This window comes from Neofelis nebulosa, chromosome 13, assembly GCF_028018385.1.
Source record: "Neofelis nebulosa isolate mNeoNeb1 chromosome 13, mNeoNeb1.pri, whole genome shotgun sequence".
Taxonomy (NCBI): domain Eukaryota; kingdom Metazoa; phylum Chordata; class Mammalia; order Carnivora; family Felidae; genus Neofelis; species Neofelis nebulosa.
The window spans coordinates 78,105,638-78,132,204 of NC_080794.1; the positions used below are offsets into that span (position 1 = coordinate 78,105,638).

The 26,567-nt window shown below is 52.4% G+C and overlaps 1 protein-coding gene across 2 annotated transcripts in view; it reads right to left on the minus strand.

The window, feature by feature from the left end:
* Positions 1 to 26,567, minus strand: part of HSPA12A (heat shock protein family A (Hsp70) member 12A) — a 166,840-nt gene that overhangs the window by 60,542 nt on the left and 79,731 nt on the right. The window contains exon 1 of one of the 2 annotated variants that reach the window (XM_058697887.1): positions 9,245 to 9,445. The exons of the other annotated variant lie outside the window; for it this stretch is intronic. Coding sequence (XP_058553870.1) covers positions 9,245 to 9,287 — 43 coding nt within the window. The 5' untranslated portion in view covers positions 9,288 to 9,445. Of the gene's footprint in view, positions 1 to 9,244; positions 9,446 to 26,567 lie in introns of those variants that run through there. 2 annotated transcript variants of the gene reach the window in all.

Below are 26,567 nucleotides of genomic sequence, written 5' to 3' on the forward strand. Positions count from 1 at the left end.
GCCTGCGAGCTGCTTTCACACATAATGCCATTCTTTACAGTGTGTCCTTTCGTCATTTTACTCAAACTGACTCGGAGGCAAAGTAGCCACCAATTCTTGGCAGCCCGTCCCACGAAGGGGTGGACCTCGTTCTCCACGCCTTGTATCTGGTGGGCCTCGAGACCTGCTTTGACCCTAGAAGGAGTCAGCACACAACTTCTCAAGAGGCCTTCCTTGCAACCTCCTGTTCTTCATCCTCTTGGTTTCCTGAGACCACCATGTAACGAAGCCCAAGCCAGCTCCTTGAGAATAAAAGACCAAGTGGAGGAAGAAGTCCAGCCGACAGCCAGCACCAACCCCTATGCTCATGAGCGAGACCATCTCGGACCCTGCAGCCCAGTGGAGGCGGCAGATGGCTGCAGTCACGAGTGACCCCAGGCAAGACCAGCAAAAGGAGCACATAGCACAGAACCATGAGCAAATAAAACGGCTACCGTTTTGACCCACTAAATTCTGGGGTGCTTTGTTACGCAGCAAACACAAATGCACTGTGACGCTCTGTAGACATTTCACTCATTCTTTAATATTTTAATCATTTTCCCACTGGGGAACCAGTAAATCTTTTTACTGAGGTCTCAGTGATTTCACAGGCCCCCGAGAAGGGGCTAAACCAATCCCCAAAGTGGCAGTGTGCCCAAGGACCCTACCAGGATTGATTAAAAGCCAAGGGTGGGGGGAGGTGTCTGGGTGGCTCAGTCGATTAAGTGTCTGACTTCAGCTCAGGTCATGATCTCACCTTCATGAGTTCAAGCCCCATGTCTGGCTCTCTGTTGACAGCTCAGAGCCTGGAGTCTGCTTCAGATTCTGTGTCTCCCTCTCTCGCTGTCCCTCCCCCATTTGCACTCTGTCTCTCTCTCTCTCTCTCTCTCTCTCTCAAAAATAAAGACGTTCAAAAAAATTCTTTCAAATAAAAGCCAAGGGCTACCCAACAACCCAAACTCCAGAAAGTTATCACACAGGAGGCAAGAGGAACCCAACCGATATAAAACACCAAGAAAGGGCAGTTCCTAACATTTAGACCATCCCTGAGGGAGACTGGAGGCTCTCTAACTAATATTCCTAAATGTAGGCAAGACCCCAATCTTTCTGGATGTCGTAGACGGAATAATAAATAGCACTCCACCAAATACATTGGTATCCTAGTCCTCAGAACTTATGAATATGTTACCTTACGTGACAAAAGGGATTTTGCAGATGTGATTACACTGAGGCTCTCGAGATGGGGAAACAGCTCTGGTTACGCAGGTGGGCCGCAAAAGAGGCCTTCACACAAGAGTCCTTATGAGAGGGAGGCAGGAGGGGCAGAGGCAGACAGCAGATGTGACAATGGAGGCAGAGGCTGGAGTGATGTTTTTGGTGGCAAAAGGGGCCAGGAGCCAAGGGATGTAGGTGGCCTCTAGAAGCCGGAAAAGACCAGGAAGTGGAGTCTCACCCAGAGCCTCCAGAAGGAACACACCTCTGCCAACACCTTGACTCTAGCTCAGTTAGACCCACTTTGGACTCACTGCCACCCTCTAGACTAGAAGATCGTAAATTTGCGTCGTTTTATGCCACTGAGTTTGTGGTAATTTTCACAATAGCAATAGGAAACTAAAACAGTGGATAAGTCCTCCTGCCTACAAGAATGTAACTTTGGACTATTATTCATAATAACGATAACAGCTAATAATAGCAGTTAAGATTAATTTAGTGTCTACTTTATGACGGGCCTTGTTCTAAGTGCTCGTCTGATACAAACTCATTTAATCCTCACCAAAAGCACACAAAGAAGACGATTGCAACCCATATCTTACAGATGAAAAACTGAGCCTTCCAGAGGTTTAGTAACTTACCAGGGCCACGGAGCGGGTAAATGACACGGCCCAGGGTGGCACCCAGGCAGTCTGGCTCCAGATCCCACGTCTCACCCCGGCAACTCCCAAAGCAAACCGTCATTGGCAGCAATCAACGACAGCGTAGGGAGCACCTGCCGTGCACCAGGCACGTGCTTAGCCTTAACTTTATCTTCTCTCATTCGATTCTCACAGCACCCACTGGAGCTCAGAGCAGGCTCCCAAGCCACCCTTGTTTACAGAAGGAGAAATGGAGGTGCAGCCGCATCACACCCAGGAGTTAAACACGGCTGAACCCGGTTTAGCCACACATCCTCCTGCCTCTCCCGTCCCACTTGAGGCCCACGTGGCTGGGGAAAGGACAGAGCTCAGTAGCACGACCACATAATTTATCTTCCAAACTGGGAGACTCAGAAAGTGAAAGGAGTCACTATTAAGAATTTCACTTTTCATAACTGCACAAGAGGCACCCACCAGGACACGTGGCCACCCTCAAGATAAAACCCAGGCCCATATGCTGCCCCACCTGACATCCCTAGCTGCCAGGTCATGGTCAAGGCTGGAAGAGGAGGGGTGGTCCTGGCGGAGCTCAGAACGGTCTCTGCAAAGCTCCAGGCCTGGAGTCTCAGCGCACAGACAGAGCCCGTCCAACGGCAGACTGGGAGTCCACATGAGAGTCCTGCAGAGGTAGGCAGCCCCGGATAGAGTCCAGGGATACAAAAAGACTACTGAACCCCACTACTGCACCAAACAAGAAGCCCAGCAGGGAGCTCAGAGCCATGGCAAGGGGCCACATGGTCATTAAATGTGGCCCACAGCCTGAGACACCCAGCTCATCTCCAAAGTTCTAGGCCTGCCAGATAAGAAGCCATGTGGCCTGAGGCTCCAGCTGAGCTCTGCCCCTTCCGAGCTGTGGGATCTCGGGCCAGCCCTTTTCCCCTCTGGGTCTTCTGGAGAAAATGCAGCCACTGATAAATGCCCTACCTGTGTCTACAGGATTCGTTAATAATACATAATAACAGACAACAGCAAATGAGCCATAAACGTAGCAGAGGTTGTGGGAATACATAAAATCCTCTCTGAAATGGGTGCTATTGATTAGTCCCACTTTACAGATGAAGAAACTGAGGTGGGGTGGGAGAGGGGCTAAGTCACGTGCCCAGAATCCCAAGGCTGCTAAGTGGTAAAGTCAGAATTGGAATCCAAGCCGACTGTTTCTGTAAAATCACACCGAAACATTCTCTCTCCCCGACTCGGACAATGTAAAGCAGCATATTCTAGTTCAGAGTCCCTGAGGGAGTGCCTTAGTCCCTAGTCCCCCCCCCCCCCCCGCCCCGATTATAAGTCTTATTGGCAGGCTTTGCAAATCCATTCCCAGGGCCCCTTTCCCTGGAAAGTCTAATTCCAGAAGGTCGGGGACTGAAGATCATAAGGACCTCCCTCCCAGGTGATTCCTAAAACACTTCTCTTCCCATTCAAGTCCCTCTGGAGACTGATTTCCAGAAAACAGAATGTCTCACTCTGGTGCTCCTGTATCCTTGACCTCCTGTAAAACTCTCTGGTCTCCCTCTTACCCAGAGTGCAGCCTCAGCACAAAGCTTTCCAAAGAAAAACACATGGGGCTAAAGGGTTCTGCCCGTGTTTGGGTTTCCATACATTTTCGCCACGGTTACCTTCTGTTTGTGGCAAGTGACACAGGTGTCCCATGTATGGAATTTACATAAATAAGACTCTTAAATCCTGTTAAAAAAACAGCAGGTGAATTTTAAAAGTAATCAATAAATCACAGTTTAGGTGGTCAGAACATACAGTGGAATCAGGAAAGTGAATCTCAAATGGCTGAAGATTGAGAAAAAGCTCCCTAAGGATAAGCTGTCCCCATGGAGGTTTTGCTGACGGCCCTGAGCTCTGTTCTAACATCACCCCTTCCTGCCCCCAGCTCTCTCACCCTGGGGAATGTACCCAATTCCTCTGAGCCTCAGTTTCCCCTTGTGTAAAACCTCCCACCTCATGGAGTGTTCATGAAGATTAAGTGAGACGACACAAGCGAAGCATTTAGCACAGAGCTGGTGCTTACAGACACAGACAGGGAGTGAACGGTGTCGGACGGTCCTGCCCTCTACCCCCTTCATGCTGAGGTCCCAAGTCTGAAATCCAGATATGTGGGAACTCAAACTTGGCTGTCCACTCAAAGAAGTCCTGATACAACAGTTCCGGGAGGAGACCCAGACATGAAGACTTTTACAAAGCTCCCCCAGGTGGTTCTAACAGGCAGCTGGGATCGAGAACTAACCCCAGGGCATGTCCAGGAGCCAAAGAATGCTCCAGAATCAGCCTTCAGCTGCCTTCATTCTTGCTTCCCACCAGTGGCATCTGCAGAGATGGGGGAAAGGCGTCCAAGGCGTTGTGTTTGCCGGCAAAGAGGTGTTCGTCGCGTCAGAGTGGAGCACTGAGGGTCCGAAGGCATCGGGAACCTGAACATGTTCTCCACACAGCCTCACGTCAGAAAACCTGAAGCAGAATCTGCCCACCTTCCCTAGCCTCTAAAGAAAGCAGAGCAGCTGGACCCCGTGCCACACCACACAAGGCAATGCAATCCCCGTGGCCATCTGGGAGACAGAGGCAAGAAAGCCGTCTCTCCCTTCCTCTTACGGGGCAAAAAACTTGGTAAATCCCTGCCCCTCTGATACCTGCACTATCCCCACAACAGACCGAGGCAGGCGTCACGTGCTCCTTACACAGACCAGGAAAGGAACGCTTAGCTGGAGTTGACACGCACTTTGGGCCCCAAAGCCACTTTGCTCCCTTACTCCTGTGCACCTGTCACCGTCCATCTCGGAGCCATGGATCGGGAGTCATTTCCAATAAAAGGAAGGCAGCAAGGATTTGCAGAGTCCACTGTGGTGGGGCCAGTGTCGGTCCTGGGCAGTGCCCGCACGTCTTGGGACCCTCCTTGGCTCTCCCTGCTCTCCATGCCCAGACATGCCCGTAGGTGGAAGGCGCTCCCTCCCTGCAGAATGCTGCTCATTCATTAAAGCCCCTGGTTCCTCCCTGCCATTCTAATTATGCACAGCAATGATAAAGAAGCTTCCTCCCCTACCAGAGGCCTATTTATGTGATGAGAGAGCATTTCACCCCCACGGTATTGACTCGTCACTCAAACCCTTGTTGGAATCAAAGTCTCATCTCTTTCAGGATTGACTGAGCCCTGCCTACTCCTCTTCAGCTTCCACCCACTCCTGCGCATCCAAGTTTCTAGAAGCACCATTTCGCGAGGAGTGGGCAGGATGCAGATGCCATTCCCTACTGCTGTGTTCCCTTAGGGATTACTGGCTGATATTCATTCGACACACAGTAGGATATTTTTTGAGCACCTACTATGTGCCCTTACTAAGATTGCGGGAATGAAAGACATAATCCCTCTCCCCCCTTGCCGGGAGAAAAGGCATTAAGAGAAAAGCACACGCTTTTAGGGTCTGTGACTGATTCATATCCCATCTCAAGCATTCATTCGTTGGCTGGGTGATTTGATTCCTCCACTGGGAAAATTACCATATTTCTCAAAAGCCTCAACCGCCTCATCGGCAAAATGGGGTCATAATAACACAACCTCATAGGGTTGTTGGAAGAGTCAACGGGATATACAGAATTGGAACGTCTTGAGCACACCCCATCTACACTCGCTGAGATTATCAACAGCCAGTACCGAAGACTTTGGAACCACGCAGCCGAGAGGTCACCAAGATGGATAAGCCTAGGAAGGCTTCCCAAGAAGTGATACCTGAGCTGGGTTTTGAAGGATAAGTAGGAGTTTGCTAGGGAAAGGGAGGATGTGCCTGGCGGGGGGAACTGCCTGAGGGCTAAAGGCGATCCCGGGCTCTGAGACACACAGGACACGGTGCGGGAAGCGTGCACAGGGAGTACCGAGGGACCACAGTGGCAGTGGACAGAGCTTCAAATGCAAGTACAGACACAGAAGTGGATCCATGGTCAGAGTCCTCGCCAGTGAAACCCAGAGCACCATTTCAACTCTTTCCTTAGCTCCTCGAGAGCCACGACCAGTGCCCTTCCACTTCCGTCTGTAGTTTGGCGGCCACGGGAAAGTGGGGCAGTCACACTCTACTGGTCGTGTGCTCATTCATTCGGACACTCAGTAGGATTCCCTAAGGGCCTATGACAGGCCAGGCATGTGCTAAGAGAGGCTGGACAGCTTGGTCACTTCCTAACCTTCACTCAAACCCATTCCCAGCTGTGCCAGGCTGGCCTGGCAGCTCTCTCCAGAAGTGAAATGGGGGTAACGGGGACTCTCTCCTAGCCAGCCATTCGATAACAAAGGTGATTTGGCCAGGGCCACATGAAATCATTTGGTGTTTTCAGATTGCAGCGTAAACGAAGTCCTCGATAAATGTCAGTGTTTAAAATGTTTATTTTTATGATGCTTAACTGCTAGGGTGTTAGAATCCCATCTCCGAAGTCCAACGCAATGCCTCCAGAGGGACCCCCCCAGGACACAGGCAACCCCCCTGCCTGCTGTTCCTCTGCCTAACCCCATCCCCACCCTGGAGCATATGACGAGGTGTCCACTGCCCATGCCTATCCCTGCCTGGGTCACCACAGGAGCTAGCTCAGCCTGAACCACCCCACACCCCCCCCTCCCGTTCATCTCATCCTTCTAGGGCTCCCTGGATCCACCAGCCTAGGTCTTGGTGGGGGCAGGATTGAAGGTCTAAAGATAAAGGGGTGGCCCTTCTGGTTTTGTAAATTAATTTAAATGTTCTATTAAGGAAATCTGCGCACATATACAAAGGGCACAGTAATGAACCACCATGTACCCATGACCCAGCTTCCACAACTACCAACATTCTTGTTTCGCAGGCAACTCCGCCCACACCCCACCCCCACTTGCTTTGTTGGGAAAAATGTTATGGCCAGCCTTTCTGGCCATACCGCCCAGGGCTCCCACTGCTCCCAAGAGCCAACACGGTCTGATCGCTCTGGTACTTATCCTTTTGCACCAAAAGCATCCTCGAAATGATCCCCTGAAGAACACCATTTTTATGTCCCTAACAGAGTAGTAATCACTGGCCACACCCACAGGGCTTACACAGGATGGCAGTGAAGGGCGAGAGCCCTATTATCAGATGGCCTGAGTCCAAATCAATACTTCCTAGATATGTGACCTTGGATAGGTCGCTCAACCTATGTTTAGATTTCCTGCCTGGCGGAAAGGGGAATGCTGGTAACAGATCTGATGAGGCTTGAACAAACAAAATAAGGTATGCTCTTTGCCCAGCACAGAATACTCAGTGAGGAAACCTTAGAAATAGACGTGTTAGCTGGTGGGTGAGCTCTGCTCCTATGAGATACTATGAATATCTCCCATTTTAGAGATGAAGGGATGAGAACCAAGAGAGAAGCAGCAAGTTGCCAGGGACAGCCTGCTCTGTGTCCCAAGTCCATGTGTCAGATGTTCTCACTGGCTGCCTTGAACTGCAGATCACTGGAAGTGAAGAAACACTCCAGAATAGACACGGGCGAACGGTGCCAGGTGGCCCGGGACACCCAGCATGTGTTTCCCCGTCCTGGATGGGGAGCTCTCCCAGCCTGAGGAGAGACAACCACACAGTGCCTGTGTGTGCATGCGTGTAGGGGAGGGGTGCTGAATTCGATTTTACAAGACAAAATGACGGGAGGGGGCGGGGGGGGGGGAGCAAGTCCCTGCTCACTCTTTCTGAATTCACACACCCTACGGCCAACCTTGCATTTGATACAGCCATTCACTATTTATCGAAGCACGAGAGGCAAGAAACTGGTTCACTAACTTAAGCTTTAGCAATTCTTGGCAATTCCGATGTCCCTCCCTATCATCCTATTTTTTTTTTTTCCAATTTAAAGGAAAAGGGTTGTGGGGGGGGGGGGGGAATAAATCAGTCCAGTTGCTGAGTGATATCCAGACAAAGCCACCAGCCCATCAACCACATTTGCCAGCTGGGGAAGAGCAGGGGCGGGGGAGATTTGGATGTGTGTTTGGGCCCCGCCTGGGCGCTCCCAGGCTGCTCCCCAGAGTGAGCCCTGTCAGGATGTCCCCCTCCCCCCGCACTCCCCCACTACTGCAGTGCCGTGTAGGGAGGCACCTCCCAGATCTGCAGGAACAATGGGCTGGGGAGGGGGCAGGTGCCGCTCGGAGCGCAGCAAAGGGCGGGGGCCGCGGCCACAGACAGTAAGACTGCCAGCACCCCGCCCATGGTGTCTGCGCCGCCACCTGACTCAGTTTCCCCCGCTTTGAGGTCCCCGCAGAGCCTTTCCTGGATGAATTTCCCTTACTTCCGAGACATTTTAATTTCATCCTCGCCAGTCGGTTTACCCTGCAGCTCCCCTCCAGCGGCTGCTACTGCTAAAGCCCCTCCGGTCAGGGACGCGCGGCGTCTCCGTGCGCCCAACTTTCCCCACTTGGGACCCACGATCCTGGCCAGGCCGTCCCCTCGGCTGGCGAAACCATGATTTACAGCCCTGGGCTCCAAAAGCTGTTCCTCCTCTTCCCTCCGTTCCCCGGTCCTCTCTCGCTCCTAACCCAGCACCCCCGCCCCATGTGAGCCCTAACCTCGCTCCCCAAAGAAAGCAGCCACGGCACATTTGCAAAATGCGGGCGTTCGTCCTCGGCGCTGGGCGCCACCTTCCTCCCCCCCCCACCCCCCCCACCCCCGGCCCGGGCAACCAGGGGACGAGCCCCCGCCGCTTCGCGCCTCCACAGCCCGCAGAATCCCTGGGGATGGGCGGGGCGGGCTGTGCGCTGCAGTTCAGCCTGGAGCTGCAGCCCCCACTCCCGGCTTGTTAAGTCCGACCTCCGAGGGGCGAGGGGACAGCTCCAAATCCTCGATTTGCCCCAGGCTCCCACCCCCGCCTCGCTGAGTCACGGAAATGAGCCGCTGGGGATTCGGGGCCACCCGGAGGCCGGCCCTTTACTCCGCAAGCGCGGGCGTCCCCGCACAGCGCGCAAGGGATGGACATGGTGGGGAGGTTCTCACCCGGACTCGCAAAGGGCCCCGCAGGAGGCGCCCCCCACCCCCGCCCGCCACGACGGGGATGGTCAGAGAGCCCGGGCGGGGGCTGCGGTCCCCGCCGCAGTGTCCGCACCCCGGCCGGGAGCGCAGCACGTGACCGGCGGGCCGGAGGCGGCCCCCAGGACCCCCTGCCCCGCCGCGGCGCTGACCCCGGCCCTCCCCGCTGGGGCAAGATGTTGCGGGGTGCGCGCCCACTTTCCCGCGGCCCGAGAGGGAGCTTCGGGGCCCCGGGCCGAGCGCGCCTCATCCCTCCCCCGCCCGGCCCGCCCGGCCCGCTCCGCCGCAGCCGCAGGACCCGCGCCCTGCGCTCACCTCGGGGCCCCGAGTCGCCGCCGCCGGCCTCCTTGTCCGCCATGGTCGCGCAGCCCCGGCCCGCGAGAGGAACCTCCGGCGCAGCCCCTGTTTCCGTGCGGGTCCCGGTCCGCGTCCTCGGCGGCACTCGGGCCGGGTCTGAGCCGCGGGGCAGCGGGAGCACTGCTGTGACGCGGCCGCCGCCGCAGCCCGGACTCCTCCCCGCGCTCCTCCCGGGCCCGCCCCGCGCCCCGCCCCGCTGAGCCCGGCAGGCTGGGGAAGGCCGGCGAAAGCAGGCGCGGGGCCCGGCTCGGCGTCTGCCCGCCCCCGGGACCCGTCGCTCCAGGCCCGGCCCCTCCTCTCCGGGACTCGCCCCCCGAGTCGGCCGCCGCCTAGGAGGTGGCGCGGCAGGGGCTGGGCGGCTCGTCTGCCGGCCGAACGCCGGCGCGCACGGAAGGCGCACAGCTCGGCGAGCGGCGGGGACTGGATTTCAGGTCCCCTCCGCCCGGCTGCGCGTCCTCTCTCTGGAATGGCAGGGGGCTCAAGCCCTGCAGCAGGCACCGCACAGAAACCCCACTCTCCCGAGGAAGCCGGCTCCAGTTTCCACCAATTTATCTCTCTCCCCCACCCCCCAGGGTCCCAGGGGAGCGGGCAAGCGCCCTTGCAAAGGAGGAAACCGGCGCAGCCAGGACTCAGGCCGCAGACCGAGGACCTGCGCTGGGGGCCTCCTTCTGCGCACTGCCGCGGGCATCCTCCTCCAGGTCGCCCGCTGGACTCCATGGCAACTCGGGACCCCGGGAGGCGCTAGCCTCGGTGGCTGCGTCGCGCCTTCCATATACGGGCTTCCAACCCGGCCCTCGTTAAAAGTCTGAGAATAACGGCATTAATAATGCAGAGCTTCGGCGGTCAATGGTTCATCCTCCCTGTACTCAGGCTCCGCCCCACACACGCGCCCGGGCACCTGTTCGCGACTGGCCAAGTGGCTTCTGGGTCCTCTGTGCAAGAAGGCAACGAGGGTTGTGATAAGACTCTAATGACCACCGTTACTTAGCCTTTCCCTTATGCCTGGCCTATGCTAAGTGCTTCAGAGCCTTATCTCATTTTCCCTGCATAACTCTAAGAAGTGGGAACTAGTGGTCCCCATTTTGCAGAGAAGGAAACTGAGGTTTAAGGGATTTCGGTGATGATCCCTAGAATACACACAAGTGAGTGACCAAACGGGGATAACGATCAGCAATCCGTCATGCCCTGAGATGGGCCACCTCTCTCAAGGGCACCTAAGGGAGGCGTCATCCTGCAGCCAAGTTATGGAGGACGGGGTAGGCGGGGTGCTGCCACCGGAGCCCAGAGTCCACCCTCTGCTCAGAAAGTGATGTTAGGGTGATGAGTTAAAAGGATGAACTGGGGGGGGGGGGGTGCCTGGGTGGCTCAGTCAGTTGAGCATCCAACTTTGGCTCAGGTTGATTTCACGGCTGGAGAGTTTAAGCCCCACATCGGGCTCTCCGCTGTCAGAGCCCGCTTGGATCCTCTGTCCACCCCCCCCCCCCTCTCTGCGCGTCCCCCGCTCGAGTGTGCTCTCTCTCAAAAATATAAATAAACATTTAAAAAGAAGTAGAAGGAGAAGGATGAACTTGCCCCCTGCCTGCATTAAAAATCCCGAGTGTGAAGTCTCTGGCTGTGTATGAGACCATGAGCTGGTTATTTAACCTCTTTGAGCCTCAATATCCTCATCTGTGAAATGGGTACAAGAGAACCCCCTTTGTGAGAATGAAGAGGACTAGATGAGCTGATGCATGAACATGGCTTGCTTGGGGTCTGACACATGGTAAGCAGTCCAAAGAGTATTAGATATTCCTAAGTCACAGGCAGCTTTTTACAATGGCCACTTGTGCAGGGTAGTGGCCGGTGGGGGGCGGGGGCACATGGCTGGGGACACTCGCAGAGTGGAGAATACTGTTTTCCTACAGAGTGCCCTCTTCCTACTAAGACTACTGGCCTGCTGAGACAATACCCCAGCATCTCAGAGGCAGATCCAAGACATGGCCCTGCAGGCCAAGAGCATGTGGCACCCGAATGCAGGCCGGAGAAAGGGTTAAGGCAGTTGTGCAGGTGACAAGGTCAACTCTGCTTCAGCCCTTCCAGCTGACTTTCTCAGACATGGTTACAGTCTACATTTGTCTCCATGTTTGACGCCCCCTTCCCTTCCCTCCCCTAACTGCCCACATCCGGACATCCTTCAGAACCCCAGTCCAAGGCCACCAGCCCAGGGAAACCCAGGATGGACGCCACCCCAGTCCCCAGGCTCCTACCGTAAGCTATATACTCACACATCTCGCTTTATTTTTCTCCTGCTTCTATACTGCTGCTCAGGCAGCTCGGCACTCAGAAGCCTCCTCTGTCTATCCGCAGGGAGGTCCACCTCACCCAGGACTTGACCTCCCACCCAGGCTGCAGACCTCCTGAGAGTCTCCCCAGGGCACCTCCCAGGCCCTTCCCATTCTACCAAAGCCCAGCTCATCCTCCGCTCCCCCCCTCCTGGCCCGCAGGGTCTCCGTAAAGGCAGCATCACCCACAAGCCGCCAAGCCCCACGCCTGGGCATCAGCTCTCATTCGTGTCTCTGTGTCTGTCCGAGTTCGGCCCATCTCCAGGTCAAGTGCTACCTAGGGGACCTTAGGCATTTCCCCTCCACCTTCACTGCCACCAACCCATCATCTCTCACCGCCTACATGTCTGCAGGGTCACCACACGGGTCTCCGGTTCCTGTCTTAAGCCTCAGTCCCTCGTTCTAGGAATCTGGTCTGCCCTGCCCACCCACTTCTCGGCTCCTTCTCCCCCACCCACCCCATCCCCCGTGACTTCTTTCAATCCCCCACACCCACCCCTGCCTCTCGGAGATGCTGGAATTTCAAACACCTCAAAACGCGTTTGGTGTTTGGGACACTTCACCCCTCACCCCGCCACCACCGGCTGCCTGGAGAGCTCTGCACGGACCTCCCGACCCCAGGAAGCCTTCCCTGCACCCCCATCCTGGCCTGGGTGCTCCTCCTCAGTGTCCTTATGGCATCTGTCTCTTTCCATCAGGCTCCTGACCCCTGGCATCCAGACCTTGGCCTTGGCAGGCTGTCAGAACCAGTGGGAACCCCGTAGTCCCCACCCTCCTGCCACCTATGGCGGAAAGGCCTGAGGGCCATCTGCCCTCTCTGCTGACACCGAGCCACAGTGACAGGAGGGCGCATGAGGACGATGGGGAATGACGTGCTGGGCAGAGAGCAGACGACGGTTTTGATTTTCAGGGAATATGAAAGGCAGGGCACAGTTGGCCTAGGGGTTGTCCTCAGGGCTTTACTAATCACCACACTCATTAGGAGTCGCCCTGGCGAGCACACACTGGGCCGGCCGGGTGCCCAGGTAGCCATCCACATGCACCGCCTCACCAAGTGCTTGGGGGGCGCTGCCCTCTCAGAGCAGACGGAAGGCGCCCGTGCAGGCAGGGCCTGTCTCCTGTCACTCGACAGAGGGAAGGGCTCCCGCCCTCCTCCCTTGATGCCCGTAGTCCCCTCACCAAAGGGCAGAGTGAGGTCTCTTCACTCCTCCGCTACCAGATCCTACAAGAATCGGCCTCCTGATGCGTCCCGACCTCATCTCCTTCCACGCTCCCACCCCTCACGCCAAATCGTACACGCCATCCGCGTGAACACGCCAAATCTGGTCCCCCGCTCTAGGTAGTGGTGCCGCCTGGGACGCAGTCCCCAAGACAAGCACGTGGCTTGCTCCCTCACCCACTCCGGGAAATGCCACCCTCCCAGACGGCTCTAACCGAGACTCTCCTCCCCACCCGAAGTGAGCTCCGTGAGAGTAGGATCTCGGACTGTGCTGCTCACCTCCGTATCCCCAGGTCCAGAACCTAGTACCTGGTATGGGGCAGGCACTCAGTAAATGCTTGATGGTGGATGGACTGACTCCCTCACTGAAACAGGAGCACGACAGGCTTCACCCAGCGGGGGGAACAAGCCCGCCACAGGGACATCCCATCGACTCCCGGGGGCCCTTGCAGCCATTTCAGACCACATCCACACTTGTGGGGTCACTCTGCAGCAAATCCCCTCTGCCTCCCCTCCAAACTCCCCCTCACAGTGCTCCCTGTGGGCTCCCTTCAGCACCCCCCAAATGATCTCTTCTCCACCTTCTGGGCCATAGGGCCCCAGGCTGTGGTCTGTGGTGGTGGGCAGTGAGAACGTCCCCACCTCTGCTTATATCAATTACAGGTTGCAGTTGGCCACTAGAGTCCCAAAAAGAGGCCCAGCCCAGAGCCACGTCACCACCGCCCCCTCATGCCAGTCACTTCAGCCACGCGGGCCTGTCCTCAGGTCCCCAAAGAACCAACACCTGCCCTGGGAGTCCATTCTCCACTCCTTTTGCCGTAAACCTCTCTCATTCTCCAGGTCACTTAGATGTCACTTCTTCCAGGAAACCACCTGGCCCTCCAAGACAGCATGAGGCCCCCACTCTCTCCTCTGTGCCTGACTCCCCAAGCACTCCTATCATTGCACTTATCACAACTCTGGGGTCACTATTACTATTAACCCATTGTATAGACGGCAAAATCGAGGCCCAGAAAGCTGCAGCTGAGAAGCCACAGGGCTGAGACTAGAACTCAGGTCTTTCCGATGTCATGTGGCCCATCTCCCCCTCCGGCTGCAAGCTTCCCAAGGTCGGCTATGTCCACCACTGTCGCCCCGAGACTTTGCATAGCACCTGGAACAGACAGTTAAATAGTAAAAAGGAAAATAGTGCCTCAGCCTCAGGCCCTCAATTACTCATCTTCTCTGAGATTCTCTTCACCCTCCCCCCCCCAGCCCACAGACACCACCCTGCAACAGCCTCCCTCCTTGCTCTTCAGCCCCCAGACAGACACACCCTCCTCCCTTCCTGGTGGATCTACCACTGAAGGTGAGAATCCAGGGGGTGCAGTGAGACAGGGACAGGGCAAGTACAACCCGAGAAAGCAGTGTGGAGAAGAATGTGGGGCCACGTAGAGTCAGCCAGACCTGAGGTTCAAATCTGGGCTGAGTCATTCCCTGTCCCCATCAAGTGACCCAAGGACACACCTCTCTGGGTCTGTTTCTTCATCTGTAAAAGGGGTTCATAATCACAGGCAGGATAATTATGGGAGATAATATATGTAAAACACTCAGCACAGGGCCAGGCTACATGTGCTACAGTAAATAGGACTTATTATTTAATTGGCAAATTTGGACCACAAAAATGCCTCTCCCTTGTGTCTTATAAATTACAGAATGGATGTAGGCAAAAAAAAATTTTTGGCTGGTGAAAGACACACAGAAGATATGGGGGTGAGTAGCTCTTTTTTAAAATGTTTATCCAGAATTTTTTTTTTTTTTTTTTGATTTTGAGAAACACTGAGACGAATCCAAATCTGAGCTTTTATGTAGGAAGCTTCCAGTAAAAGCTGCTTTGGACTTTGTGAGATGCCACCAGAATTTGGTCTATACACTGAATATCATAGAAGTGACTCCTTTATAACAGGGCCGAGATTCAGATGAGCTAAGGCCACAGAAAATCTTAAGGGATAGCCTGGGCAATAGGTCAAGTTCTCCTTGACCTCTGACCTTTAGTACCTCTTAAAAATGCAAACTCAGAGCTGAATCACAGTGTCCACTTTATACATCCTTTTCCCTTGGATTTCTACCCCATCTGGTGTGAATCAGCTTCTCCATTAACATTCCAAAACACATTTCGCATATACAACATGGGTTGCCACGTGATTCTATCAGGAGCAACATTCAAAGGCCAGAGGAAGTTATTTCTCAGAATATCACAATCACTCAGGCCTGCAGTGTAAACTTGAGAAATGCCTACTCAGGTAATGAAGGGTCATCCAAATATTGTTTGTGAGTTATTTCAGACAGCAGAGCAAACATCTGTGGCCACTCTCTTAGCAGTATTCTCAGGAAGGCCCCAACCCTGGCTCTGCAAGCTCCTGGTTCACAGTAAGATGGAACATTCTGGAAGCCACATACGAAGGAGGACAGGGCAAAGTGAGACAAGACTCAGAGAAGGAAAACCGGAATGATCCCGTGGCCAGGAAAGCTCTCACAAAGGCTGTGACAAATTGTAGACTATTGGAGCCAAAAGGGTTTGTGTTACAGGGAAAGATTACTTCTTGCACTGCACCTTCTTCAGCTGGTAGCCCGATGCCTGGCTTACAGTAGGTGCTCAATATATGTTTGTGGAAGAAATGAATGAGTGGTCAAGTAAATAAATAGTGGGGTGGAAACCGGGGCTCAGAGAAGCTAAATCTCTCCTTCAAAGTCTTACAGATAGAGACAACGCCCTGCTTCCCAGCTTCTTGGGCCCTCAGCACCCCCCCCACCAAAAGGCCCAGCAGGAAGCTAACTGCAATTGATTGCTAATGCCTGGCAGGGACACCAGAGGAGGCACTAAGGCCCTTTCTAGCTCAGTGGGAAGGAATGTGGTGATGATTAGCAATATCTGCCCCCTGCAGAGAGTGTGAACTGAGGCATCCGCCTCATGATGCTGACCTCCAGAATCCCTTCTCTCCAGCTTTCTAGAATTCTATACCCGGCAAAGAAAGAGAGCATTCTGCACTGTGCAAGGATAAGCCTGGGCAGATTCAGCCAGCTGCAGCCTCAAATGCCAGGAAAAGTCCTTGAAAAATCAACTCTCCCCTAGGCTGGTGCTACTTGCTCTCCCACCATCCTAGAGCTGCCTTTCTGGATGGTTCTGCCCCATCACAGGAACATTTGCACATCCCTCATGGAGGCAGGCTTCTCTGCCCGTGCAGTCTGCACTCTTGTGCGTCTTCTTTGTGGTGGCAGGTCCATGGTCACAGTCTTTGCATGGAGAAGAGAGGAAGGCGGCACTGGGTTGAGGAGGGGAGATCCGTCTTGAGGTCAGCAGGTTCCTGAGCTCAGCCTTGTGACAGCTTGTCTCTGGGCCTCACCCATAAAGTGGAGAGGGACCATTAAGTCTTCACTAAGCCCATGAAAAGATGTCCTTCAGTTCTGGAAGCCATGGGCTGAGGAAGAACAATTGGATAAGGACCTTAAACCTGAGATAATCCTTCCCTCCTTCCACAGACACTTATTGAGGTTTTACTATGTACCAGTTACCATTCCAAGCTTCAAGGAAGCAAAACAGCCAAAATTTATACTCTTGGCCAACAAGACTCTGCCCTTATTCTGGGAAAAGGGTGCCCCCCCACCATACACTTCCAGGCTCTCGGCACCCTGAAGCCCAGCTGAGGCCCCTTAGACCCCAGACTAAGAATCAGACTCAAAAGTCTCCATTAGTTAGCAACTGAACAAAATGGTGGCTTTCCTATGGGCAGACTGGGCAGAGGAGACCAGGCCATGTCAGGAAGCAGCTGTCAATGGCAGGGCAAGGGAGAGCCCCGGCATCAGGCAGGGTGCCCTGGGCACGTTAACCAACCTCCTCCGAACCCCTGCCTCCCCCAGTGAAGGGGACAGGGGTGTCGCCCTCCTGGTACCATCAATGGAGGCGGTGCCACGGAGTGCTCAGACAGTCCCGCTCAGAGCCAGGGCTACCCAGATGGCATCTGGGGCTGACACCAGCCGAGCCACTGCACCTGCCCCTGGCAGGCCCACCTGCCCCTCCCCCTAGTTCCAGCCTCAGGGGTCCGCCTATCCTCACCCCCTTTACCACGAAGTCCCAGATCCATTTGCTTGCAATGGATTTCCAATCTGGACATTGCTCCGGGCCATGTGGGAACAAAACACAGGCATCTTGGCCAAAGTGAGACGATGCAGAAGTGGGAGGTCTTCAAGGACTTTGAGATTCAGGAAAAAGAACTGATCTGTGGCTATAAAATATCTTCAGAATCCTGTCTTCTCCCCACCTCCCTTTGGCTTTTACTTTGCGATGGCCTTTTCCTCATTAACAAATGGGCAACGAACATCACTACTTTCCAGGGCCACCACCGTCAGGCAACAACAGACCATCCCCTTCACCTCTCATCAGCCTTCTGGGGGCCTCCAGCTGCTACTCTTTGCGCCCCCTTCAGGTCAGCCTGATGGATGGCGGGGCAGTGGGTGGAGATCCACTTTTCCTCTGTTCATAACCCTCCCCCAAATTTCCCACTGAAATTAGGATCAACCCAAACTTGTTTCCCAGGCTTACGAGGCCCTGCAGGATGTGGCCCCATCCACCCCGCTAGCTTCATTCCAGTCACACCCCTGTCTTATCCCCCACTCCTGAGCCTCCACTAACCCATATAACACATTCACAATTACTACCATTAGAACAAGGAGTCCCTTCCCAAGACACTTAACTTCCAACTGCTGGAAAACCAGCGTAATATCCTGATCAAAATAACACACTCATTTTATCTTCCAGACAATTGATGTAAAAAAAAAAAAATATATGCAGGTCCACAATGTCTAAGGGTTGAACAGTTCACAACCTGACCAACTATACCCAGTAACTCGACGCTACTCTGTCAAGAGCAGTTCTTCCTGCCTCACCTTCTGCTGCCCTCTGCCCTCACCTCTGCCCCTGCTTAATATCATCCAATTGATTTACCTTAAAGGTCAGTGCCCTGGAGGGGCCCTGGAGGGGCCCACACAGTTGTTTCATGTTAGGTCATGCCACCCCGGTTCTTCTTTAAAGCCATTTTGCTTATCTGTTTATTCTGAGCCTTTACGACTAGGCTATAGCCTCCCTGTGGGAGGTAGTAATAACGAACATATATTAAGTACTTGCTGTGTGCTAGGCATTGCTCTAGGCACTTTACTTCTATTGTCCTTTTTGATCTACACAGCAATGCAGAGGAAGGATCACTGCCCCCATTTTGCAGACAAGGAAACTGAGGCCCACCATGATTCCCCGAGGAGTAAGTGGCAAGGTCAGAATTTGCACCTGGGCAGCGTGATCTCAGGAGAATGCCCCCAGTCTACCCCGCATGCCATGGAGAGCTGTGCAGGACTGCGCCCCAGCACCTACTCTGGCACCTGGCCTGTAGCAGGGCCTCAAGAAACGTATTAAAAGGATGAACAAATCATCGAACTGGAAGGCAGAATTACAGTTTCCAAAGCACCCTCACATCTCTTCTCTCGCTTCACTCGTAAAGTACTTGGAGGGAAGCGTCATTATCCCTGACATTTTTAAAGGTGAGAACATTGAAGGCCCGGTGAGATCATAAGCAGCCTCGGCCTGAGGTTGTAATCCTAAGCAGCTGCTTTCAGCCATTCATTTCTTTAGAATCTACCGCTTAATTTAAAATTTTCACGTACATTCTGCATTCTATCCCACGATATATCTGCGATTGTATTTCGGTTTTGTATTTTTTTACTATATTCCCTATGCCGTACCTCCTTCATTCCATAAGCTGAAGCCTGGACCTCCCCCACCTTCACCCACTTTGCCCACTCCCCACCTCCCTATTTGTGTTTGTTTTCTAAGCAAAACTGACAGACGTCTATTACTTGTGTTCAAAACAGCTTATTGTGGCGAGTTTCAAGCATCCATAGAAGTAGGAAGAATGATATCATGAAACCCCAGGTACCCAACATCCAAATCACCGAACGTTTAAAATCCAGCTTTTCACAGGACATGGACTCTCCCAGGAAGCTATCACAGCAGCGGTCCTTTCCAGACATGCCCACTTAGTTTTCACAGCCTTCCCTCTGAGGCTCAAACCAATATTGGCCTACATTTCAGAGGCGGACATTGAGCGCAGTAAGGTCAAGTCACTTGCCGGAAGACTTGGAGCTAGAAGGAGCAGAGTCAGGAGCCCCCCAGAGCTGGCCAGCTTCACCATCTGGAGGTAGAGACCTGTCCTAAAAGAAGTCAAGGAAACGGGTCTACTCCCTCTCTTCTACAACCAAGGTTTGCCCTAAAATCACACCGTTTCCAAAAACACCCCTCTCCAAATCAGCCAAGACAGCTGGTCACCCACCTGTCCGCTCCATCGTGCCTTGTCATTCACTCTCCTGTTGCAACAGACACATACAAGCGCCTCACTGTGCTGCTGTGCTGGGACACAGTCCAGCCAGACATGGACCCAGCCTTCAGGAGCTCCCAACCCCAGAGGAAAGGAGAGAAGCAGACAGGTGTCACCAAAATTCAAGGCAGACCTTGACCAATACCCAGGCATGCAAAATGTATAAGGAAAATGCTCCGGGCTTCACCTACCCTCTATCTCCTCCATGGGAAGGCAGGGGGCAGGGAGTGGAAGAGTTAAGGGGTATGAGTTTGGGAGTTGGGTTATACTTGGGTTGGAATCCAAGCTCCACCCTTTCCAAGCTCGATAGTCTTGGGTAGGTTACCTACCTTCTCGGATTCACTTGTAAAAGAGGGTTGATAAAATGCCATCTACTAGAGCCACTGGAGCGTTACATTAGATAATGCTTAACCCAGTTTCTTCAACAAAGGAAGCTTGCCGTCAATGTTGGTCATTACGCACGGTGATTCCTCATAACCAGTTCTCAGTAATGAGTCCCAGCCTGCCTGACTGAGGAAGAAGCTGTGTGGAAAAGTGGACACATTTCCCAGGAGACTATTTTTATTAACCAGCCTGTCCCCAGAAACTCTGTAAATTTGGAAAGTAGACAGATTAAAGGTAAAACTGATCAGCCTTCTCTTTTCAGCCAGACGAGGGACGTGGGCCACGTGTCAGGAGGACAATCTGGTGGTCAGGGGAGCAGGGACAAAGGCGCCCTGTTGTTCCCCAGCCCCGCGCTGGCACACAGGCTCACATCCCACGGTCCTGCAGGGCAAACCCGCGTGCGGCAGGGCCGGGGTGGCTAAAACACAAGCTTCAGGCGCGGGTGATCCTGGGTCTCATCCAGCCTCTCCCCGGGACCTCCTCCTAGGTTGATAAGAACCAAGAAGGCCCCAGCACACCTGGCGCATGGTATGCACTTGGCTGACAGCAGTCATCACCACGTCCGTAGTGGGACAGGCACCAGACCCGGTCTCAAGACCCGTGTCTCCAAGACCAGGCTCTGCCGTGCGTTTGCTGTGTGGCCTCAGGCAGATCGCCAAGCCTATCTGATGCCCAGTCTCCCACAGTGCAGATAAAAGTCACACCTAGTCCCCCTGCCTCACCCTGCCTGTCACCCACCCGGAGCAGAATGCCAACTTTGCCACTTCTGAGTTTCCGGTGTTAATCACTCGAAGCCAGGTTTTTCTCATCTGCCAAACGGGACTAATCATCGTACCCTCCTCTCGGGGCTGTTGTGAAGACAAAAATGCTCAGTGACCGGGGATGGGTGCTCCCCCCCCCCCCCGCCCCTGCCTGGGAAAGAAGGACTGTGACAACGACTTTAGTTACCAGCAGCAACAGCCCCCATCTGTGTTTGCTTCTCTGGTACCAGACAGTAAGCCAAGCACTCAACTGCGGAACAACATTTCACCTTGCCCAGAGAGCAGGCCCGGCACACAGGCCAGGGGCGGGGTTCTTGGGCACCACGGTGGGTCCACAAGCCAGCCTCCCCCTGCCCCAGGGGTCTGCTCTGTGCAGTGCAGTCCCCGGCACTACACATAACGTCCCCAGATGCCCCAGCAAAGGCCTTCCCTGGCTCGCAGAGAGGCAGGAGGGGAGAGAAGGAAGACAGTTCCTCCCCAAACAGGCCCATACCTGGACGGTCTCCACTGGTCAAACGGGAAGAAAACGCATTGTCCTACGACCTCTGGTTCACCCTGAGGATGGAGGATGGTCGGGGTAAAGGTAGGAGAGCGTTATTTACTTTACCCCCGCCCCCAAACATTGCCATTGTCTTTTTTTAAATTTTTTTAAAATTCATTCATTTTTGAGAGACAGAGCTTGACTGGGGGAGGGGCAGAGAGAGAGGGAGACAGAATCCGGAGCAGGCTCCAGGCTCCAAGCTGCAGCACGGAGCCCGACACAGGGCTCGAACCCACCAGCCGTGAGATCATGACCTGAGCCGAAGTCAGACACCCAACCAACTGAGCCACCCAGGTGCCCTGGTTGTCATCGTCTTGATTTCCTCCCCGCCCCCCCCTGCTTTTTTTCCCTGGTGTCCTGATAAAGTTCTAAGGTTGGAGCAAGAGGAGAAATTTTTTTAAGAAATCAAAATATTGGGGCACCTGGGTGGCTCAGTTGGTTGAGCGTCCGACTTCAGCTCAGGTCATGATCTCACAGTTCATGAGTTCAAGCCCCACGTCGGGCCTTGTGCTGACAGCTCAGAGCCTGGAGCCTGCTTCGGATTCTGTGTCTCCCTCTCTCTCTCTGCCCCTCTCCCGCTCATGCTCTGTCTCTGTCTCTCAAAAATAAATAAACATTAAAAATTTTTTTTAAAAAATTAAAATATTGAACTTAAAAAAGTTAAGTTTCTGTTGTTTCAGAAACAAAGCAAATTGAGGATAAAAAGAAAAATACATGAGGTGGTACATTGTCTCACATGTGATCTAACAGGTGTGCATGTGTGCACATGTGTGTTTCTCAAAGTACGGAGCTAAACACAAAAGTCACCAAGAAATGGGGCGTCTGGGTGGCTCAGTCCGTTAAGCATCCGACTTCAGCTCAGGTCATGATCTCATGGTTCATGAGTTTGAGCCCTGCGTCGGGCTCTGTGCTAATGGCTCAGAGCCTGGAGCCTGCTTCAGATTCTGTGTCTCCCTCTCTCTCTGTTCCTCCCCACTCATGCTCTGTCTCTCTCTCTCTCAAAAATAAATCAATTAAAATTTCTTTTAAAAAATCACAAAGAAATATACCTATGAAGGAAAATGTTAAACAAGCACATGAAAAATTATCATTCTTAGCAGCGATTTATATGTGTGTGTCTACAATTAAACACTTACAAAACATTGGGTAAGTTGTAAAACAATGGAACAATAATATCTAATGATGATGAGATTGTGTTAAAACTATCCTTTCACGCATATATAGGTAACGCTGATACAAACTAAGTTTCACACTTTGGAAAAGCATCTGTGACATTAAAAACACTTTGATCAATCATTCCTTCTCTTAGAAATCTATTCTATGTCAAAAGAAAACAACTATATTTAGGCATGTATTTTTCAGTGTTATTTCGTGCAAAGAGTACGACTAGAATCACAAATATAAATAGGAAGGTGGTGTAGCAACATGGGAAAATGTCATAATATCATATTAAGTTAAAAAATGCAGAAAAAGTCTGTATACTGATTATAACCACTAAAATTATGCCCGCATGTGATAGATAACTGGCATGCAGAAAAATCAAACCGTTGTGCTAAGGCAGAGGGATAATGAGGGGGACCTTGGTCCTTTCCAGATCCCCTTTAATGATTTGTCATATTTTTATATCTTCCTCTTTCTCTAAACTCTGCCAGGAGACTGCCCCTCGCTTCCCAGGAAGGGCGGGGAGCTGGATCCTGCCTCGACCACTACCCTCACTCTGGCCATGCGATTTGGTTTCTAAATTGTGTTGTCGTTTCTCCAAACTGCAGCTCTCAAAACAAACCAGGGGTGTGCGTGTGAGATCAGAAGGCAAATTGGCTGCAGCCAACACATTCAACTCTGTGCGGGGGCCAAGGAATTTCACATTTGGACACGAAATGTCAGATCCCACAAAAGTCCTTCTCAGGTCCCACGAATGAGCTCAGAATGTCTGCCCTTCCCCAAGCTTATTTGCCAGGGCACCCGGGCGCCCCCTGGGCTCCTGCCAGACCAGGGTGGGGCTTACCCTACCCTGTCCCAAGGCCTGTGGCCACCCTTCGACACCTCCCGGGTCACATGCCTCTTTGGGAATCTGATACTGTGCACACCACTTTCAGGGGTTCACAGATCTGCAGGGTGGGAATTCATTCATTCACTTACTTATCTGCACACTAAAACAAGCAGGTATTAAGGGTCTATTATGTACCAGGCCCAGCTGGTAAATAGAAGGATGGGAAAACCTGGTTCCTACCCTGGGGGAGAGAGAGCTCCGGGCCCTCTCCAAAGAGCACACAGTTCATTATGGATTACTGTGGGTTATGTTCTTTTCCCTTACTCTCCTAACAACCCTAGAAGAAGGTGTTAGCATTATCCTGCTTACAGATGAGGAAACCGAGGCACGGGAAAATTTCAATCACTTTTTCAAGGCTGGTCAGCAAAGCAATTTGAGACCTGTGACCCCCACCAGAGTCAGGCTGGTAACCAAGCAGCCTCTGTCAAGGTGTGGCTTGCTTACCCTGGGACAGAAGGGGCTTAACAGCAAAGGGGAGGGAGGCCCACACAACTCAGGCTCTCCATGTGAACTTGGCAGTGTGGTGTTCTTATATGTCTGCCTTCCCTGAGCCGGGCTAACTGCAGGGGTCTCCCTGGGAAAAGCAGACCTCGTGTGGCTGTCGCTTCTGGTTCTGAGTGACAGGGTGGAGGATAGGGCCCCCGGACGCAGAAATGCTCACTTAGGGCCTGCTGAGTGCACCTGCGTGGACAACCAGGCTGCTCTCCCTGGGTCACCTGACCTCTCTCTAAACACCCTCCCCCTGGGGCACCTGGGTGGCTCTGTTGGTTAAGCATCCAACTCCTGGTTTCTGCTCAGGTCACAATCTCACGGTTTGTGTGTTCAAGCCCTGTGTCGGGCTCTGGGCTGACATCACAGAGCCTGTTTGGGATTCTCTCTCCCTCTCTCTCTCTCTCTCTCTTTCTCTCTCTCTCCCCCCACCCCCACACACACTCTCTAAATACATACATATACACATACATTTTAAAAAATAAATAAACACCCCTTCCCTTAAACAGCCAAGGGTAACAGGAAGGCTCTCAGAGAGAAGCTCGCCAAGCCCTCCACACTTAGGATGTCTTTTAGGCTGAAGCCAGGAAGAAAAAAAGGCAGTATCTAGAGATCACAGTTTAAAGCACAGGCCTGGGTTCAATTTCTTACTGTGTGGCAATGGACACTTCTGGTTACCTCGGTGCACTCATCGGTAAACTGGGGATAATAACGGTAGCTACTTTCTAGCTAAATGAGTTGATACTTGTGCATAGAACAAGTGGCTGGCACATAGTAAGTGCCAGTAAATGTCAGGCACTATTGATTATAGACTCAAAGCCACATATCTGGGTAAATACATCCCATCAACCCACTTCTCTATTTCTCTAGAGTAGGTATACGTGCATTTAAAAGACTAGAAGGAAAGACGTTAACACAATAATCGTGGTAATCTCTGTATAACAAGAGTATGAGTGATCTTTATGTTTTATATGTTACTCCCCACATTTTCAACAGGTAATATGTTTTTCTTTTATAATCAGAAGAAAGACAATATGTGAATCTTTAACACTGAATCAACAGAAGTGGATGGGAGAAGTGGTTTAAACAGAGGAGACGGGTCGGAAAGGTCTGTCTTAATGTCAGGTGCCTGGCACCATTCAAGAAAGGGGGTGCTTTGGGGCACCTGCATGACTCAGTCATTTAAGCCTCTGACTTTGGCTCAGGTCATGATCTTGTGGTTTGTGGGTTAAGGCCCCGCGTTGGGCTCTGTGCTGACAGCTCAGAGCCTGGAACCTGCTTCAGATTCTATGTCTTCCTCTCTCTCTCTCTCTCTCTCTCTCTCTCTCTCTCTCTCTCTCCCCTTCCCCCACTTGCTCTCTCTCTCTCTCTCTCTCTCTCAAAATTAAACAAACATTAAATTTTGTTTTGAAAAAGAAAGGGGTACCTTGAGGAGTGCCTGGGTGGCTCAGCTGGTTAAGCACTTGACTTTTGATCTCTGCTCATGTCATGATTTGACAGTTTGTGAGTTTGAGCCCCACATTGGGCTCTGTGTTGATAGCACAAAACCTGTTTGGGATTCTCTCTCTCCCTCTCTCTCTCTGCTCCTCCTCAATTCATTCTCTCTTTGTATCTCTCTCTCTCTCTCTCTTAAAATAAATAAATAAACTTAAAAAACATATATATATATATATATATATATATATATATATATATCTCCTTGGAAACCTCTGGGTCATCCTTCAAATCAGCATCCGTGTCCCATCTTCTGCGAATGTTGCTAACTCTGCCCACCCTCACCCCACACTTGGACCCCTTCTCTGAACACATCCAGGCCTCCTTGAGGCGATGCCTCATGACTTCAGTTGCTGAGTTCCACATATGTGCCAGCCCCGGGATAGCTACTTTGCTGAATGACTTCTTAGGTCGAAAGAGAGCAGGTGACCTGCCCGGGACCACCCAGCCAGGAGGCCGCCTGGCTGGAAATCAAACCCACATCTTCTTACTTCAAGTTCACGGCTTATCTTACTAGACAGCTCATGACACAGAGAAGTCAGGGGTTACTGGAATATGGTCAGGGGCTAGGGGAAGGGGTTTCTGTTTTCTGGTTAGAATTATTGCCTGTGGATAATTTGCGTGTTTGTGTGTAATTGTGTTTGTGTGTACATGTGTGCACATGTGATTGTGTGTGTGTGTGTGTGTGTGTTAGAGAGAGAGAGAAAGAATATATTTATAAAATGTTTTTCAAAGTCTCTAAGGATAGCAACACATCAAGCTCGCTCAGGTTTTTCAAAGTATCAGAAAAACTGAATTTAAAGAAAAAAAAATTAAGATGATGGACTCAGATGAATAGAAAATAGAAAAGTCTGACCCCATGGAATGCTTTAGAAGGGAGGTCCAGGTTGATTCTAGGTCCTTGTTCCTGGCCACAGACTCCTGGAAGTTTAAGGTCAGAGGAACTTGAGAGGTGATCTCATTGCTCTGTGCAGAAAACCCTTCTGCTGCACCCCGGACGGACATCTTGTTTGAATGCCTCCCCTGATGGGAACTCAGTACCTGGAGCTACCACACCCCCTATCTCAGACTGATGTCAGCAAGCCCTTCCTCTCCTGGTTGAAATGTTTCCCCCATTATATCACCTTTTGGTCTGAGTACTAACCTCTGGAGTAACGGGTAATAAATCTGTCCTTCTACCCAAGAGAGTTTCTGTATTAGGACCCCTCTGCCTGCAAACAAGAAAAATCTTGACTCGGTAACAAGCAGTTTGGAGGTGGCACCCTCCCATCTCTCTGGTCTGGCCCAGTTATGCTGCAGCTTGACCTTAGGGGACAGGAGCAAGATGGCCGCTGCAGTTCCTTGTGTCCTATTTAGCCGCTGAGTATCCAGAGGGAAAAGATTGTATGTCTTCCTGTGGGTCTTTCTTCTTCCCCGTCCAGCCTCTCCAGTCACTTCTCACTGGACAGAACCGGACCGCATGACCACTCTGAAGTCTGAACCAATCATGGGCAAGGACAAGAGGATTCTCTCCCCTGGCTTAAATGGAGCTGGGTTTACTCCTGAGCTGGAGACAGAGTCTCCTTCCATGAGTATGAGCAAAATCAGGGCTCTTTCCAAAAGAAATAAGGTGGAAATAGAT